Source organism: Oncorhynchus masou, unplaced genomic scaffold, assembly GCF_036934945.1.
Source record: "Oncorhynchus masou masou isolate Uvic2021 unplaced genomic scaffold, UVic_Omas_1.1 unplaced_scaffold_540, whole genome shotgun sequence".
Lineage (NCBI taxonomy): Eukaryota > Metazoa > Chordata > Actinopteri > Salmoniformes > Salmonidae > Oncorhynchus > Oncorhynchus masou.
In genome coordinates this window covers 122,579-137,929 of record NW_027011812.1, presented here as the reverse complement: position 1 = coordinate 137,929, position 15,351 = coordinate 122,579, and the positions used below count along the sequence as shown (strand labels likewise).

General features: G+C 46.0%; 1 protein-coding gene across 1 annotated transcript in view; it reads left to right on the top strand.

The window, feature by feature from the left end:
* The first annotated feature begins 2,428 nt into the window (after positions 1-2,428).
* ano2b (anoctamin 2b) overlaps positions 2,429-15,351 on the top strand; it is a 128,117-nt gene continuing 115,194 nt past the window's right edge. The window contains exons 1-3 of the mRNA XM_064962388.1: positions 2,429-2,541; positions 6,410-6,820; positions 13,205-13,303. Of these exons, the coding sequence (XP_064818460.1) occupies positions 2,509-2,541; positions 6,410-6,820; positions 13,205-13,303 (543 nt within the window). The 5' untranslated portion in view covers positions 2,429-2,508. The remainder of the gene's footprint in view (positions 2,542-6,409; positions 6,821-13,204; positions 13,304-15,351) is intronic.

Genomic DNA, 15,351 nt, shown 5'->3' with positions numbered 1-15,351 from the left:
GTGTCTGTGTGTTCCATAATGTGGTAGGATATACGACCCTGCTGTGTGTCTGTGTGTTCCATAATGTGGTAGGATATATGAACTGTCTGTGTGTCTGTTCCATAATGTGGTTGGATAGATGACCCTGCTGTGTGTCTGTGTGTTCCATAATGTGGTAGGATATATGACCCTGCTGTGTGTCTGTGTGTTCCATAATGTGGTAGGATATATGACCCTGCTGTGTGTCTGTTCCATAATGTGGTAGGATATATGATCCTGCTGTGTGTGACTGAGTGTGTGTTTTGGATAATGTGATGTTAGATGTTTTGTGTAACTGAGTATGTGTATAGCACAATATGATGTGTATATTGGATAATGTGATGTGTATACTAGGTGTCTATGATGTGTGTGTATTGGATAATGTGATGTGTATACTAGGTGTCTATGATGTGTGTGTATTGGATAATGTGATGTGTATACTAGGTGTCTATGATGTGTGTATATTGGATAATGTGATGTGTATACTAGGTGTCTATGATGTGTGTATATTGGATAATGTGATGTGTATACTAGGTGTCTATGATGTGTGTGTATTGGATAATGTGATGTGTATACTAGGTGTCTATGATGTGTGTGTATTGGATAATGTGATGTGTATACTAGGTTTCTATGATGTGTGTGTCTGCAGGAACATGGAGTGGCTGCAGGGTGGCCACAGCTGTCAGCGAGTCATCGTCCATACACAGTGATGCCCTGTTCGACCCGGGGCCTGGTACTCCTGATCTGGGTCTGGTTTGGGACATCTCTCTGGGCTCTACAGGTCCTTGTCGGGACATCTCTCTGGGCTCTACAGGTCCTTGTCGGAACATCTCTCTGGGCTCTACAGGTCCTGGTCTGGACCGGAACATCTCTCTGGGCTCTACAGGTCCTGGTCGGAACATCTCTCTGGGCTCTACAGGTCCTGGTCGGAACATCTCTCTGGGCTCTACAGGTCCTGGTCGGAACATCTCTCTGGGCTCTACAGGTCCTGGTCTGGACATCTCTCTGGGCTCTACAGGTCCTTGTCGGGACATCTCTCTGGGCTCTACAGGTCCTGGTCGGAACATCTCTCTGGGCTCTACAGGTCCTGGTCTGGGTCAGAACATCTCTCTGGGCTCCACAGGTCCTGGTCGGAACATCTCTCTGGGCTCTACAGGTCCTGGTCTGGACCGGAACATCTCTCTGGGCTCTACAGGTCCTGTTCGGAACATCTCTCTGGGCTCTACAGGTCCTGGTCTGGACATCTCTCTGGGCTCTACAGGTCCTGGTCGGAACATCTCTCTGGGCTCTACAGGTCCTTGTCGGGACATCTCTCTGGGCTCTACAGGTCCTGGTCGGAACATCTCTCTGGGCTCTACAGGTCCTGGTCGGGACATCTCCCTCGGCTCTACAGGTCCTGGTCGGGACATCTCCCTGGGCTCTACAGGTCCTGGTCTGGGTCGGGACATCTCCCTGGGCTCTACAGGTCCTGGTCTGGGTCGGGACATAGACTCCCTACAGGAGCTGACACATACAGTATGGACATGATTTAAGAGCAGTGATTGACTTGGACAGAAAAAAGTTGTCAGAGGCATATATGTGTGTGTGTTTTAAATCAACAATATCGGTGTTTGTCCAATCAGATGATTTCAGTGGAACAGTTTGAACGGTCTTATTTTGCTGAATACCGTGTTGGAGAAACATTAAAACGAAATAGCTCAACTATAAAAAGTATTTCATTTGACAGTGTTAAAAGCGTTCGAGCCTGTCAGGTGTGTTGATACTTGGAACGTTTCTACGGTTACGCGCTCAGGGAAGGAACATGGCAAGCGCTGTCATGTATGAAAAATGAACACGTACAAGAGGCGTGGATACATACTTTTAATGAAGAATAAACACCAACAAGAGGCGTGGATACCTACTGCTCATTATTTGAAGGTCGTAGTATTTTTCGGTCTCATTGTAATGAAAAACAACAATTATTAATATGCGTTCTTCGTGCATGACAGTGCTTTCCACTTTAATTCCCTGAGCGCGTCGCCGTAGAAACCATCAGTATCACCTCACCTGTGAGCCCGGTTGTTCCCACTGGTTCCTCGTTACCGTAATTTATCAGGGAGCATCGACCAATCAACGCACCTGGGTGAACATCAGTTGAGCGTGTGCCAAACTTCCGAGGACGCGCGCAGTCAGAATCAACAGACGGATGTATCGACGGAACCTGTAGGTCAGACTCATAGCCCAATTAATCCACGGGGAGCTCCAGGTAGACTATAGTTTGATAGGTTTCTAGATGAAACATGTGTGTAGGTCATAGCCTACTAATCTTGAGTCCCCTGCCAAGTGAGAGGCGCGTCGCTTTGCTCCCCAAATTGACGGATTACCGAGATGCGCGTGCTGATAATGATGAGTTCTGCGCGTACAGCTCCTGCTACTATTCCGTTATTATTCTACCCTCGGTCTAACGACACCGTTCCTTTATTCTCCTGTTTGTGTTTGTAGCGCTACAGAATGCATCAATACGCCAGCCAAGACAAGATTCCTGTAAGTAACTCCGCAAACGGTTGACTTTCTGCTAACTGTTGATTCTGCTCCTGCGTTTGTTTGTTATGACATGCCAAAGCCTTTCCCAGTACGTACGTTTGCAAAACTTTCCATGTGAACTGACAACATGTTTTTGTTATAGAGTATTTTATTTCGCCTGGCTGGTTATTACTGTAGAGATTGTCCTCCATTTATACTGTCAAGGAGAACCTCTCATCTAAAAGGTCTTGCTGAATTATTTAACCCTACATTACCAGCCTTGATATAACCTCATCAGTGGTCTCCAACCCTGGTCCTGTGGAGATACAGGGTGGTCAATAGTGGTCCCCAACCCTGGGCCTGTATAGATACAGGGTGGTCTCCAACCCTGGGCCTGTATAGATACAGGGTGGTCTCCAACCCTGGGCCTGTATAGATACAGGGTGGTCTCCAACCCTGGGCCTGTATAGATACAGGGTGGTCTCCAACCCTGGGCCTGTATAGATACAGGGTGGTCTCCAACCCTGGGCCTGTATAGATACAGGGTGGTCTCCAACCCTGGGCCTGTATAGATACAGGGTGGTCTCCAACCCTGGGCCTGTATAGATACAGGGTGGTCTCCAACCCTGGGCCTGTATAGATACAGGGTGGTCTCCAACCCTGGGCCTGTATAGATACAGGGTGGTCTCCAACCCTGGGCCTGTATAGACACAGGGTGGTCTCCAACCCTGGGCCTGTATAGACACAGGGTGGTCTCCAACCCTGGGCCTGTATAGACACAGGGTGGCCATGAGTGGTCTCCAACCCTGGTCCTGTATAGATACAGGGTGGTCTCCAACCCTTGGCCTGTATAGATACAGGGTGGTCATCAGTGGTCTCCAACCTTGGTCCTGTGGAGATACAGGGTGGTCATCAGTGGTCTCCAAACCTGGTCCTGTATAGATACAGTGTGGTCTCCAACCCTGGTCCTGTATAGCTACAGGGTGTTCTCCAACCCTGGTCCTGTATAGCTACAGTGTGGTCTCCAACCCTGGTCCTGTATAGAAACAGGGTGGTATCCTACCCTGGTCCTGTATAGTTACAGGGATGTCTCCAAACCCTGGTCCAGTATAGTTACAAGGTGGTCTCCAACCCTGGTCGTGTGGATATACAGGGTGGTCTCCTACCCTGGTCCTGTATAGATACAGGGTGGTCTCCTACCCTGGTCCTGTATAGATACAGGGTGGTCATCAGTGGTCTCCAACCCTGGTCCTGTATAGATACAGGGTGGTCTCCTACCCTGGTCCTGTATAGATACAGGGTGGTCATGAGTGGTCTCCAACCCTGGTCCTGTATAGATATAGGGTGGTCATCAGTGGTCTCCAACCCTGGTCCTGTATAGTTACAGGGTGGTCTCCGACCCTGGTCCTGTATAGTTACAGGGTGGTCTCCGACCCTGGTCCTGTATAGTTACAGGGTGGTCTCCGACCCTGGTCCTGTATAGTTACAGGGTGGTCTCCGACCCTGGTCGTGTATAGATACTGGGTGGTCATGAATGGTCTCCAACCCTGGTCCTGTATAGTTACACGGTGGTCTCCGACCCTGGTCCTGTATAGATACAGGGTGGTCATGAGTGGTCTCCAACCCTGGTCCTGTATAGATACAGGGTGGTCTCCGACCCTGGTCCTGTATAGATACAGGGTGGTCATCAGTGGTCTCCAACCCTGGTCCTGTATAGATACAGGGTGGTCTCCAACCCTGGTCCTGTATAGATACAGGGTGGTCTCCGACCCTGGTCCTGTATAGTTACAGGGTGGTCTCCGACCCTGGGCCTGTATAGTTACAGGGTGGTCTCCGACCCTGGGCCTGTATAGTTACAGGGTGGTCTCCAACCCTGGTCCTGTATAGATACAGGGTGGTCATCAGTGGTCTCCAACCCTGGTCCTGTATAGATACAGGGTGGTCTCCAACCCTGGTCCTGTATAGATACAGGGTGGTCTCCAACCCTGGTCCTGTATAGATACAGGGTGGTCATCAGTGGTCTCCAACCCTGGTCCTGTATAGATACAGGGTGGTCTCCAACCCTGGTCCTGTATAGATACAGGGTGGTCTCCAACCCTGGTCCTGTATAGATACAGGGTGGTCTCCAACCCTGGTCCTGTATAGTTACAGGGTGGTCTCCAACCCTGGTCCTGTATAGATACAGGGTGGTCTCCAACCCTGGTCCTGTGCAGGGAGTGCAGGCTTTCGTTCCAGCCCAGCACTAACACCTGATTGCACAAGTCAACGTGATGATGAGTTGATTTGTTGAATCGTGTGTGTGTGTGTGTGTGTGTGTGTGTGTGTGTGTGTGTATTCAGACCTGACACCTTATTCTACATAAGCTATTTCTATGTACAGTACCAGTCAGAAGTTTGGACACACCTACTCATTCCAGGGTTTTTCTTTATTTTTTAAAATGTTTTTCTACATTGTAGATTAACAGTGAAGACAAAAACCATGAAATAACACATATGGAATCATGTAGTAACCAAACGAGTGTTAAACAAATCAACATATATTTGAGATTTTTCGAAGTAGCCACCCTTTGCCGTGATGACAGCTTTGCACACTCTTGGCATTCTCTCAACCAGCTTCATGGGGTAGTCACCTGGAATGCATTTCAATTAACAGGTGAGCCTTCTTAAAAGTTAAGGTGTTTGAAGCCAGTCAGTAGTGTTGTGACAAGGTAGAGGTGGTATACAGAAGATAGCCCTATTTGGTGAAAGAACAAGTCCATATTATGACAAGAACAGCTCAAATAAGCAAAGTGAAATGACCATCATTACTTTAAGACATGAAAGTCAGTTCATCCGGAACATTTCAGGAACATTGAACTTTTCTTCAAGTGCTGTGATGAAACTGTCTCTCATGAAGACCGCCACAGGAACGGAAGAGCCAGAGTTACCTCTGCTGCAGAGGATAAGTTCATTAGAGTTAACTGCACTCAGATTGCAGTTCAGAGGAGACTGAATGTTTATTTTTTTATTTCACCTTTATTTAACCAGGTAGGCTAGTTGAGAACAAGTTCTCATTTACAACTGCGACCTCATTTCCAACATGGCTACCACAGCTTTCTGCAGGGATATGCCATCCCATCTGATTTGGGCTTAGTCCCACTATCATTTGTTTTCCACAGGACGATGACCCAAAACACACCTCCAGGCTGTGGAAGCGCTATTTGATCAAAAAGCAGAGTGGTGAGTGCTGCATCAGATGACCTGGCCTCCACCTCCACAATCACCTGACCTCAACCCAATTCAGATGGTTTGGGATGAGTTGGACCGCAGAGTGAAGGAACAGCAGAGTGATGGTGCTGCATCAGATGACCTGGCTTCCACAATCACCTGACCTCAACCCAATTCAGATGGTTTGGGATGAGTTGGACCGCAGAGTGAAGGAAAAGCAGCCAACAAGTGCTCAGCGTATGTGGGAATTCCTTCAAGACTGTTGGAAAAGCATTCCAGGTGAAGCTGGTTGAGAGAAAGCCTAGAATGTGCAAAGCTGTCATCATGGCAAAGGGTGGCTACTTTGAAGAATTAAAATATTTAGATTTGATCACTTCTTTTGGTTACTACATGATTCCAGATGTGTTATTTCATAGTTTCGATGTCGTTACCATTATTCTACAATGTAGAAAATATAAAACATAAAGAAAAACCCCTTGAATGAGTAGGTGTCAACATTTGACTGGTACTGTACAACTTCTGCATCTTTCAATAAAGTTGACCTGCTATTCACCCTCCTCAGAACCAGGGAGGGGTGTGTTCATCTCTGTTTTAGATTTGTGGTGTTGTTGTTGTTGAATTTAGCTACTTCTGCCCTACTGAACAGTGACTGACCAGTCCCCTGTCTGTCTCCTCTCCTCCAGGGAGGGGGTGTTGGACTGGCGGCCCCCCAGGATGGCCAAAGTTCTTGTCAGTTCTTCTCAGATGGCCGGAGGAAGGTGGACTATGTTCTGGTGTTCTACCAACGCAAACAGATCTCTGTGAGGGGTGGCGACCGGCTGCACCATCTCTCTGCCCCTCCACACCCCCCTCATCGCCTCTCTGTCATCTCCAATGGTAGCTCCCCCCTCTCCGGTCCTGTGGGGGGTGTAGGGCAGGGGGGTTTGGGATGTGCAGCCGGGCAGCGGAGTGCGGGGGACGGGGAGGTGTGTGTGGACCTGGCGGTGGAGGTGGAATTAGAGGCGGACCCAGCTGAAGGAGAGATGGTGCTGATCAGGGAGGAGTTTGAGGCCAGGCTACTGGAGGCGGGGCTTGAGATGGAGAGAGACACCGAGGTGAGAGGCCAACCGGTCTGTGTGTGTTCTCTGTGTGTGTGTGTGCGCTCTGTGGTTGCTGGTCTGGTGTTATTTCTGGTGAAATGTATCATTATCGCTGCAGTTTAAAAAATAACAAAGTAATTAACAAATCAATTTGTAATATTTAACATTGCTCACCTAATGAAAAGTAAGGGGAATTTGACCCAAAATATATTTTCACTTGTATTTCTAATCCATCCACCATGCATGCGGTCTGGAAATATCGTCATTTAGTTTGCATCATAGTTAAAGAAACACCGTCTTTCAGAAAGTTGCATTGCCGTCACCATATGACTCTGTTCTTCCGCCCTGCTCTTCTAGCCCAGTGATTCTCAGAAAGCAGCAGACGTTAACTGACTCTACCTCTCGCTGTTTAACCGAGCAGCAGACGTTAACTGACTCTACCTCTCGCTGTTCTACCAAGCAGCAGACGTTAACTGACTCTACCTCTCGTGTTGTTCTACCAAGCAGCAGACGTTAACTGACTCTACCTCTCGTGTTGTTCTACCAAGCAGCAGACGTTAACTGACTCTACCTCTCGCTGTTCTACCAAGCAGCAGACGTTAACTGACTCTACCTCTCGTGTTGTTCAACCAAGCAGCAGACGTTAACTGACTCTACCTCTCGTGTTGTTCTACCAAGCAGCAGACGTTAACTGACTCTACCTCTCGTGTTGTTCAACCAAGCAGCAGACGTTAACTGACTCTACCTCTCATTGTTTAACCAAGCAGCAGACGTTAACTGACTCTACCTCTCGTGTTGTTCTACCAAGCAGCAGACGTTAACTGACTCTACCTCTCGCTGTTTAACCAAGCAGCAGACGTTAACTGACTCTACCTCTCGTGTTGTTCTACCAAGCAGCAGACGTTAACTGACTCTACCTCTCGTGTTGTTCTACCAAGCAGCAGACGTTAACTGACTCTACCTCTCGCTGTTCTACCAAGCAGCAGACGTTAACTGACTCTACCTCTCGTGTTGTTCTACCAAGCAGCAGACGTTAACTGACTCTACCTCTCGCTGTTTAACCAAGCAGCAGACGTTAACTGACTCTACCTCTCGTGTTGTTCTACCAAGCAGCTGACGTTAACTGACTCTACCTCTCGTGTTGTTCAACCAAGCAGCAGACGTTAACTGACTCTACCTCTCGTGTTGTTCTACCAAGCAGCAGACGTTAACTGACTCTACCTCTCGTGTTGTTCTACCAAGCAGCAGATGTTAACTGACTCTACCTCTCGTTGTTTAACCCAGCTGCAGACGTTAACTGACTCTACCTCTCGTGTTGTTCAACCAAGCAGCAGATGTTAACTGACTCTACCTCTCGTTGTTTAACCCAGCTGCAGACGTTAACTGACTCTACCTCTCGTGTTGTTCAACCAAGCAGCAGACGTTAACCGACTCTACCTCGTGTTGTTCTACCAAGCAGCAGACGTTAACTGACTCTACCTCTCGTTGTTTAACCCAGCTGCAGACGTTAACTGACTCTACCTCTCGTGTTGTTCAACCAAGCAGCAGATGTTAACTGACTCTACCTCTCGTTGTTCTACCAAGCAGCAGACGTTAACTGACTCTACCTCTCGTTGTTTAACCCAGCTGCAGACGTTAACTGACTCTACCTCTCGTGTTGTTCAACCAAGCAGCAGACGTTAACCGACTCTACCTCTCGTGTTGTTCTACCAAGCAGCAGACGTTAACTGACTCTACCTCTCGTGTTGTTCTACCAAGCAGCAGACGTTAACTGACTCTACCTCTCGTGTTGTTCTACCAAGCAGCAGACGTTAACTGACTCTACCTCTCGCTGTTCTACCAAGCAGCAGACGTTAACTGACTCTACCTCTCGTGTTGTTCAACCAAGCAGCAGACGTTAACTGACTCTACCTCTCGTGTTGTTCTACCAAGCAGCAGACGTTAACTGACTCTACCTCTCGTGTTGTTCAACCAAGCAGCAGACGTTAACTGACTCTACCTCTCATTGTTTAACCAAGCAGCAGACGTTAACTGACTCTACCTCTCGTGTTGTTCTACCAAGCAGCAGACGTTAACTGACTCTACCTCTCGCTGTTTAACCAAGCAGCAGACGTTAACTGACTCTACCTCTCGTGTTGTTCTACCAAGCAGCTGACGTTAACTGACTCTACCTCTCGTGTTGTTCAACCAAGCAGCAGACGTTAACTGACTCTACCTCTCGTGTTGTTCTACCAAGCAGCAGATGTTAACTGACTCTACCTCTCGTTGTTTAACCCAGCTGCAGACGTTAACTGACTCTACCTCTCGTGTTGTTCTACCAAGCAGCAGATGTTAACTGACTCTACCTCTCGTTGTTTAACCCAGCTGCAGACGTTAACTGACTCTACCTCTCGTGTTGTTCAACCAAGCAGCAGACGTTAACCGACTCTACCTCGTGTTGTTCTACCAAGCAGCAGACGTTAACTGACTCTACCTCTCGTGTTGTTCAACCAAGCAGCAGATGTTAACTGACTCTACCTCTCGTTGTTTAACCCAGCTGCAGACGTTAACTGACTCTACCTCTCGTGTTGTTCAACCAAGCAGCAGATGTTAACTGACTCTACCTCTCGTTGTTCTACCAAGCAGCAGACGTTAACTGACTCTACCTCTCGTTGTTTAACCCAGCTGCAGACGTTAACTGACTCTACCTCTCGTGTTGTTCAACCAAGCAGCAGACGTTAACCGACTCTACCTCTCGTGTTGTTCTACCAAGCAGCAGACGTTAACTGACTCTACCTCTCGTGTTGTTCTACCAAGCAGCAGACGTTAACTGACTCTACCTCTCGTGTTGTTCTACCAAGCAGCAGACGTTAACTGACTCTACCTCTCGTGTTGTTCTACCAAGCAGCAGATGTTAACTGACTCTACCTCTCGTGTTGTTCTACCAAGCAGCAGACGTTAACTGACTCTACCTCTCGTGTTCTACCAAGCAGCTGACGTTAACTGACTCTACCTCTCGCTGTTCTACCAAGCAGCTGACGTTAACTGACTCTACCTCTCGTGTTGTTCTACCAAGCAGCAGACGTTAACTGACTACCTCTCGCTGTTCTACCAAGCAGCAGACGTTAACTGACTCTACCTCTCGTTGTTCTACCAAGCAGCAGACGTTAACTGACTCTACCTCTCGTGTTGTTTAACCCAGCAGCAGATGTTAACTGACTCTACCTCTCGTGTTGTTCTACCAAGCAGCAGATGTTAACTGACTCTACCTCTCGTGTTGTTCTGCCAAGCAGCAGACATTAACTGACTCTACCTCTCGCGCTGTTCAACCCAAACGTGGGCGTGTAGTCCCAATGATCTTCTGTGACCAATGTTTACTAGAGCCCTGCACGGGCATGTATTTTAACCCCAATTCCTACCCATACCCGCAACGTTCAGGCCCCACATTACCCAGGCCCAGTTGCGCTGCCTGAAACCCAAAATGAGAAATTACTTATTCCCTTAGTAAAGCCATTAGTTGCTCCACTCTGTGTGTCACCCTCACTCTGCATGCGCTCTGCTGATGGTGGCTCTGTGTGGCTCACAGCGTTGTATGAGAACTTCAATTGCTTGGAATAGCCTTCATTTCTCAGAACAAGAATAGACCGACAAGTTTCAGAAGATAGTTCTTTGTTTCTGGACATTTTGAGCCTGTAGTCGAACCCACATGCTGATGCTCCAAATACTCAACTAGACGAAAGAAGGCCAGCTTTATTGCTTCTTTAATCAGAACAACAGTTTTCAGCTGTGCTAACATAATTGCAAAAGGGTTTTCTAATGATCAATTAGCCTTTTTAAAATGATACACTTGGATTAGCTAACACAACGTGCCATTGGAACACAGGAGTGATGGTTGCTGATAATGGGCCTCTGTAGATATTCCATATCTACATAGGCGTACATTTTGCTTTGTCATTGTGGTGTATTCTGTGTCGATCGCTGAGAAAAGGATACATCTATTTTTATATTCAGCTGTAGGAGCTGGGTTCTACAGTATGAACCCCTGCTGTCTCTGGCTCCACACCCACCCGGCCATCTAGATGTGTGAAAGTTAGTGTATAAGCTAATGATCCATCTATGACATTCCTTGTGTAAACTTAAATAGTGTATTACCATAAAACAAATTATATGTTCTCTATAGTTACTGGTATGTACTTGAAAATGTATCAATTGACCAATTCGACACAAAATATTGTCCAGTATTTGACCTTTATTTAATTAGGCAAGTCAGTTAAGAACAAATTCTTATTTTTAATGATGGCCCAGGAACAGTGGGTTAACTGCCTTGTTCAGGGGCAGAACGACAGGTTTTTACCTTGTATTTTTATATATATATATATATATATATATATATATATGTATGTATTTTATATATATGTATTATCATATAACACATTAGATCTGGTAAAATATATTTTAAAGTGTTTTCAAAATTATTAATATATATATATATATATATATATATATATATTAATAATTTTGAAAACACTTTAAAATATATTTTACCAGATCTAATGTGTTATATTCTCCTACATTCATTTCACATTTCCACAAAATTCAAAGTGTTTCCTTTCAAATGGTGTCAAGAGTATGCATGTCCTTGCTTCAGGGCCTGAGCTACAGGCAGTTAGATTTGGGTATGTCATTTTAGGTGAAAACAAAGGGTTCGATCCTTGAGGACTTATGACATGAAGGTCAGTCAATCCGGATAATTTCAAGAACTTTGAACATTCCTTCAAGTGCAGTCGTAAAAACCATCAAGCGCTATGATGAAACTGGCTCTCATGAGGACCACCACAGGAAAGGAAGACCGTGATTTACCTCCGCTACAGAGGATAAGTTCATTAGAGATACCAGCCTTAGAATTTGCAGCCCAAATAAATGCTTCAGAGTTCAAGTAACAGACACATCTCAACATCAACTGCTCAGAGGAGACTGTGTGAATCAGGCCTTCATGGTCGAATTACTGCAAAGAAACTACTAAAGGACACCAATAAGAAGAAGAGACTTTGCCAAGAAACATGAAATCTGTCCTTTTTTGTCCGAGTCCAAATTTGAGATTTTTGGTTCCAACCGCCGTGTCTTTGTGAGACGAAGAGTAGGTGAATGGAGGATCTCCACATGTGTGGTTCCTACCGTGACGCGTGGAGGAGGTGTGGGGGTGCTTTGCTGGTGACACTGTGATTTATTTTTTTGAATTCAAGACACACTTAACCAGCATGGCTACCACAGCATTCTGCAGCGATACGTCATCCCATGGGTTTGCACTTAGTCCGACTATCATTTGTTTTTCAACAGTACAATGACCCCAAACACACCTCCAGGCTGTGTAAGGGCTATTTGACCAAGAAGGAGAGTGATGGAGTGCTGCATCAGATGACCTGGCCTCCACAATCACCCGACCTCAACCCAATAGTGTGCAAAGCTGTCAAGGCAAAGGGTGGCTAATTTGAATCTAAAATATATTTTGATTTGTTTATCAATGTGTTATTTCATAGTTTTTATGTGTTCACTATTATTTTACAATGGATAAATAGTCAAGGAAAAACCCTTGAATGAGTAGGTGTGTCAACTGTTGACTGGTACTGTGTTTAAATTTAATACAGAATAGCTAAAAAATAAGTGAAACTTGAAAAATTCTCCAATGGATTTTGATAATTTGCTGTTAAAGTGGAGGACAGGTTCCTATTTCCCAGTTGCTCCAAAGCTCAGGTGGCCAAGTGTCGGCAACGGAGACGAGCTGTTGGTTCAGTCAAAGATGATCTATTATACTGCTCAGTCGCGACTCGCAAAGAGGAACAACTGTGTTTCTGATGAATTAACGACTCCATACTGGAGAGTGGTAACGTTTGAAATAAAACCCTGAAAAGACACTTAGACTGAGAAGTATTAGCCATGTCATCTCATAGAGGAAACACACTGCATTGAAAATATCAGAAGTTTACAACTTCAACCACAAATATATAATACTTTGACTAAAATGATGACTTGACTTAAATCATTGTGCAATATTATGGGTAAGCTATGGATATCATCTTTCCGCTGAAAATAATTGGATTTCCACTCTAGTGGGCGTTTTAAGTCAATTTAAATGGGGATTATACAACCTATATTTCTTGACAAACCTACTTGATCAAATAACTGATGGGGCAGGGTTGGGAGGTGGTCGGCGGGTTTGCAATCCTACCTGACTGTTGGTTCCCACCACCTGTCGTCCTCCTGGTATTACACTATGGTTCCTAGCTGTTGGTTACTATCCTCTGTCTTCCTCCTGGTATTAAACTATGGTTCCTACCTGTTGGTTGGTTACTATCCTCTGTCCTCCTCCTGGTATTAAACTATGGTTCCTACCTGTTGGTTGGTTACTGTCCTCTCCCCCAGGTCAGGGTCTACGGGCCCAGCTTCACGAGACTCCATGTCCCCTGGCAGGTCCTGAGCAGAGAGGCAGAGTTCCTCAAGATCAAAGTCCCCACTAAGAAGGTGAGACCTCTACCACTTTACAGCTGTGTGTGTGTGTGTGTGTGTGTATGTAATCCTATGCATGGATCCTCCCCTAACAAACAGGGGGTTAATCTCGGTGTTGCCCTGCACCTTTTAATTTTTTTTTTTTTTAACTCATTCGTTGTTGTTGCCTTGTTTTATAGTAGTTTATCGGTCTTTAATGTTGCATCAGATTGCCCATCTACAGTAGAGCCACATGAAGACACGGTGGGATTATTCTCCTACTTGGATTACATTTGCTGGTACCTGAAACATTATGTGAATCAAACACACTACAGCAGAGACTTGTCTTTTACAATGCAACAACTCACATTCGGGAAAATGGACCAAAGGGGACATACTTCATTGGAACGCCGACTGCGAGCCAGGTCTAATCGCCCAACATCAGTGCCCGACCTCACTAATACTGTTGTGGCTGGATGGAAGCAAGCCCCCACAGCAATGTTCCAACATCTAGTGGAAAGCCTTCCCAGAAGAGTGGAGCCTGTTATAGCAGCAATGTTCCTACATCTAGTGGAAAACCTTCCCAGAAGAGTGGAGGCTGTTATAGCAGCAATGTTCCAACATCTAGTGGAAAGCCTTCCCAGAAGAGTGGAGCCTGTTATAGCAGCAATGTTCCAACATCTAGTGGAAAGCCTTCCCAGAAGAGTGGAGGCTGTTATAGCAGCAAAGAGGGGACCTACTCCATATTAAATCCCATGATTTTGCAATGGGATTTTGGATGAGCAGGTGTCCACATACTTTTGGGCAAGTAGTGTATGTGGACACCTGCTCGTTGTACAGCTCATTCCAAAATGGCACTCCAGCCAAAGCTTAGCATTGCGCATGGTGATCTTAGGCTTGTGTGCGGCTGCTCAACCATGGAAACCGATTTCACGAAGATTCCGACTGACAGAAATTAAATGCATTACATTTTCTTTTCCCCCTCATCCATCTACATACGATACCCCATAATGACGAATCAAAAACAGGTTTTTAGAATTTTTTTGCACATAAAAAAAAGCTGAAATAACACACTTCCATACATTTTCAGACCCTATAGTAAGGGAATACCCCCTATAGTTAGTACTTTGTTGAAGCACCTTTGGCAGCGGTTACAGCCTGGAGTCTTCTTGGGTACAAGCTTGACTCTCCTGTATTTGGGGAGTTTCTCCCATTCCTCTCTTCAGATCAATCAAATGTATTTACATAGCTCTTCTTACATCAGCTGATGTCACAAAGTGCTGCACAGAAACCCAGCATAAATCCCCAAACAGCAGGCAATGCGGGTGTAGAAGCACGGTGGCTAGGATAAACTCCCTAGAATGGCCGAAACCTGGTTCCTCTCTAGGTTATGAGGTGGCCAGTCCTCTTCTGGCTGTGCAGGGTTGAGATTATAACTGAACACGGCCAAGATGTTCATAAATGACCAGCATGGTCCAATAATAATAATCACAGTGGTTGTAGGTCAGCACCTCAGGAGAAAATGTCAGTTGGCTTTTTATAGCCGATCATTCAGAGTATCTCTCCCGCTCCAACTGTCTCGAGAGAGTTGAAAACACCAGGTCTGGGACAGGTTCTCTCAAGCTTTGTCAGGCTGGATGGAGAGCGTCGCTGAACAGCTATAATCAGGTCTCTTCAGAAATGTTCGATCGGGTTCAAAACCGGTCTCAGGCTGGGCCACTCAAGGACAGTCGGAGACTCGTCCTGAAGCCACTCCTGAGTTGTCTTGGCTGTGTGCTTAGGGTCATTGTCCTGTTGGAAGGTGAACCTTTGCCCCAGTCAGGTCCTGAGCGCTCTGGTTTTCATCAAGGATCTCTGTACTTTGCTCCGTTCATCTTTGCCTTGATATTGACTCGTCTCCCAATCCCTGCTGCCAACAAATATCCCCTAAGCATGATGCTGCCACCACCATGCTTCACCGTAGGGATGGTTTCAGGTTACCTCCATTCAGGCCAAGGAGTAAAATCTTGGTTTCATCAGACCAGGGAATCTTGTTTCTCATGGTCTGAGAGTCTTTCTTTAGTTCCCTTCTGGCAAACTCCAAG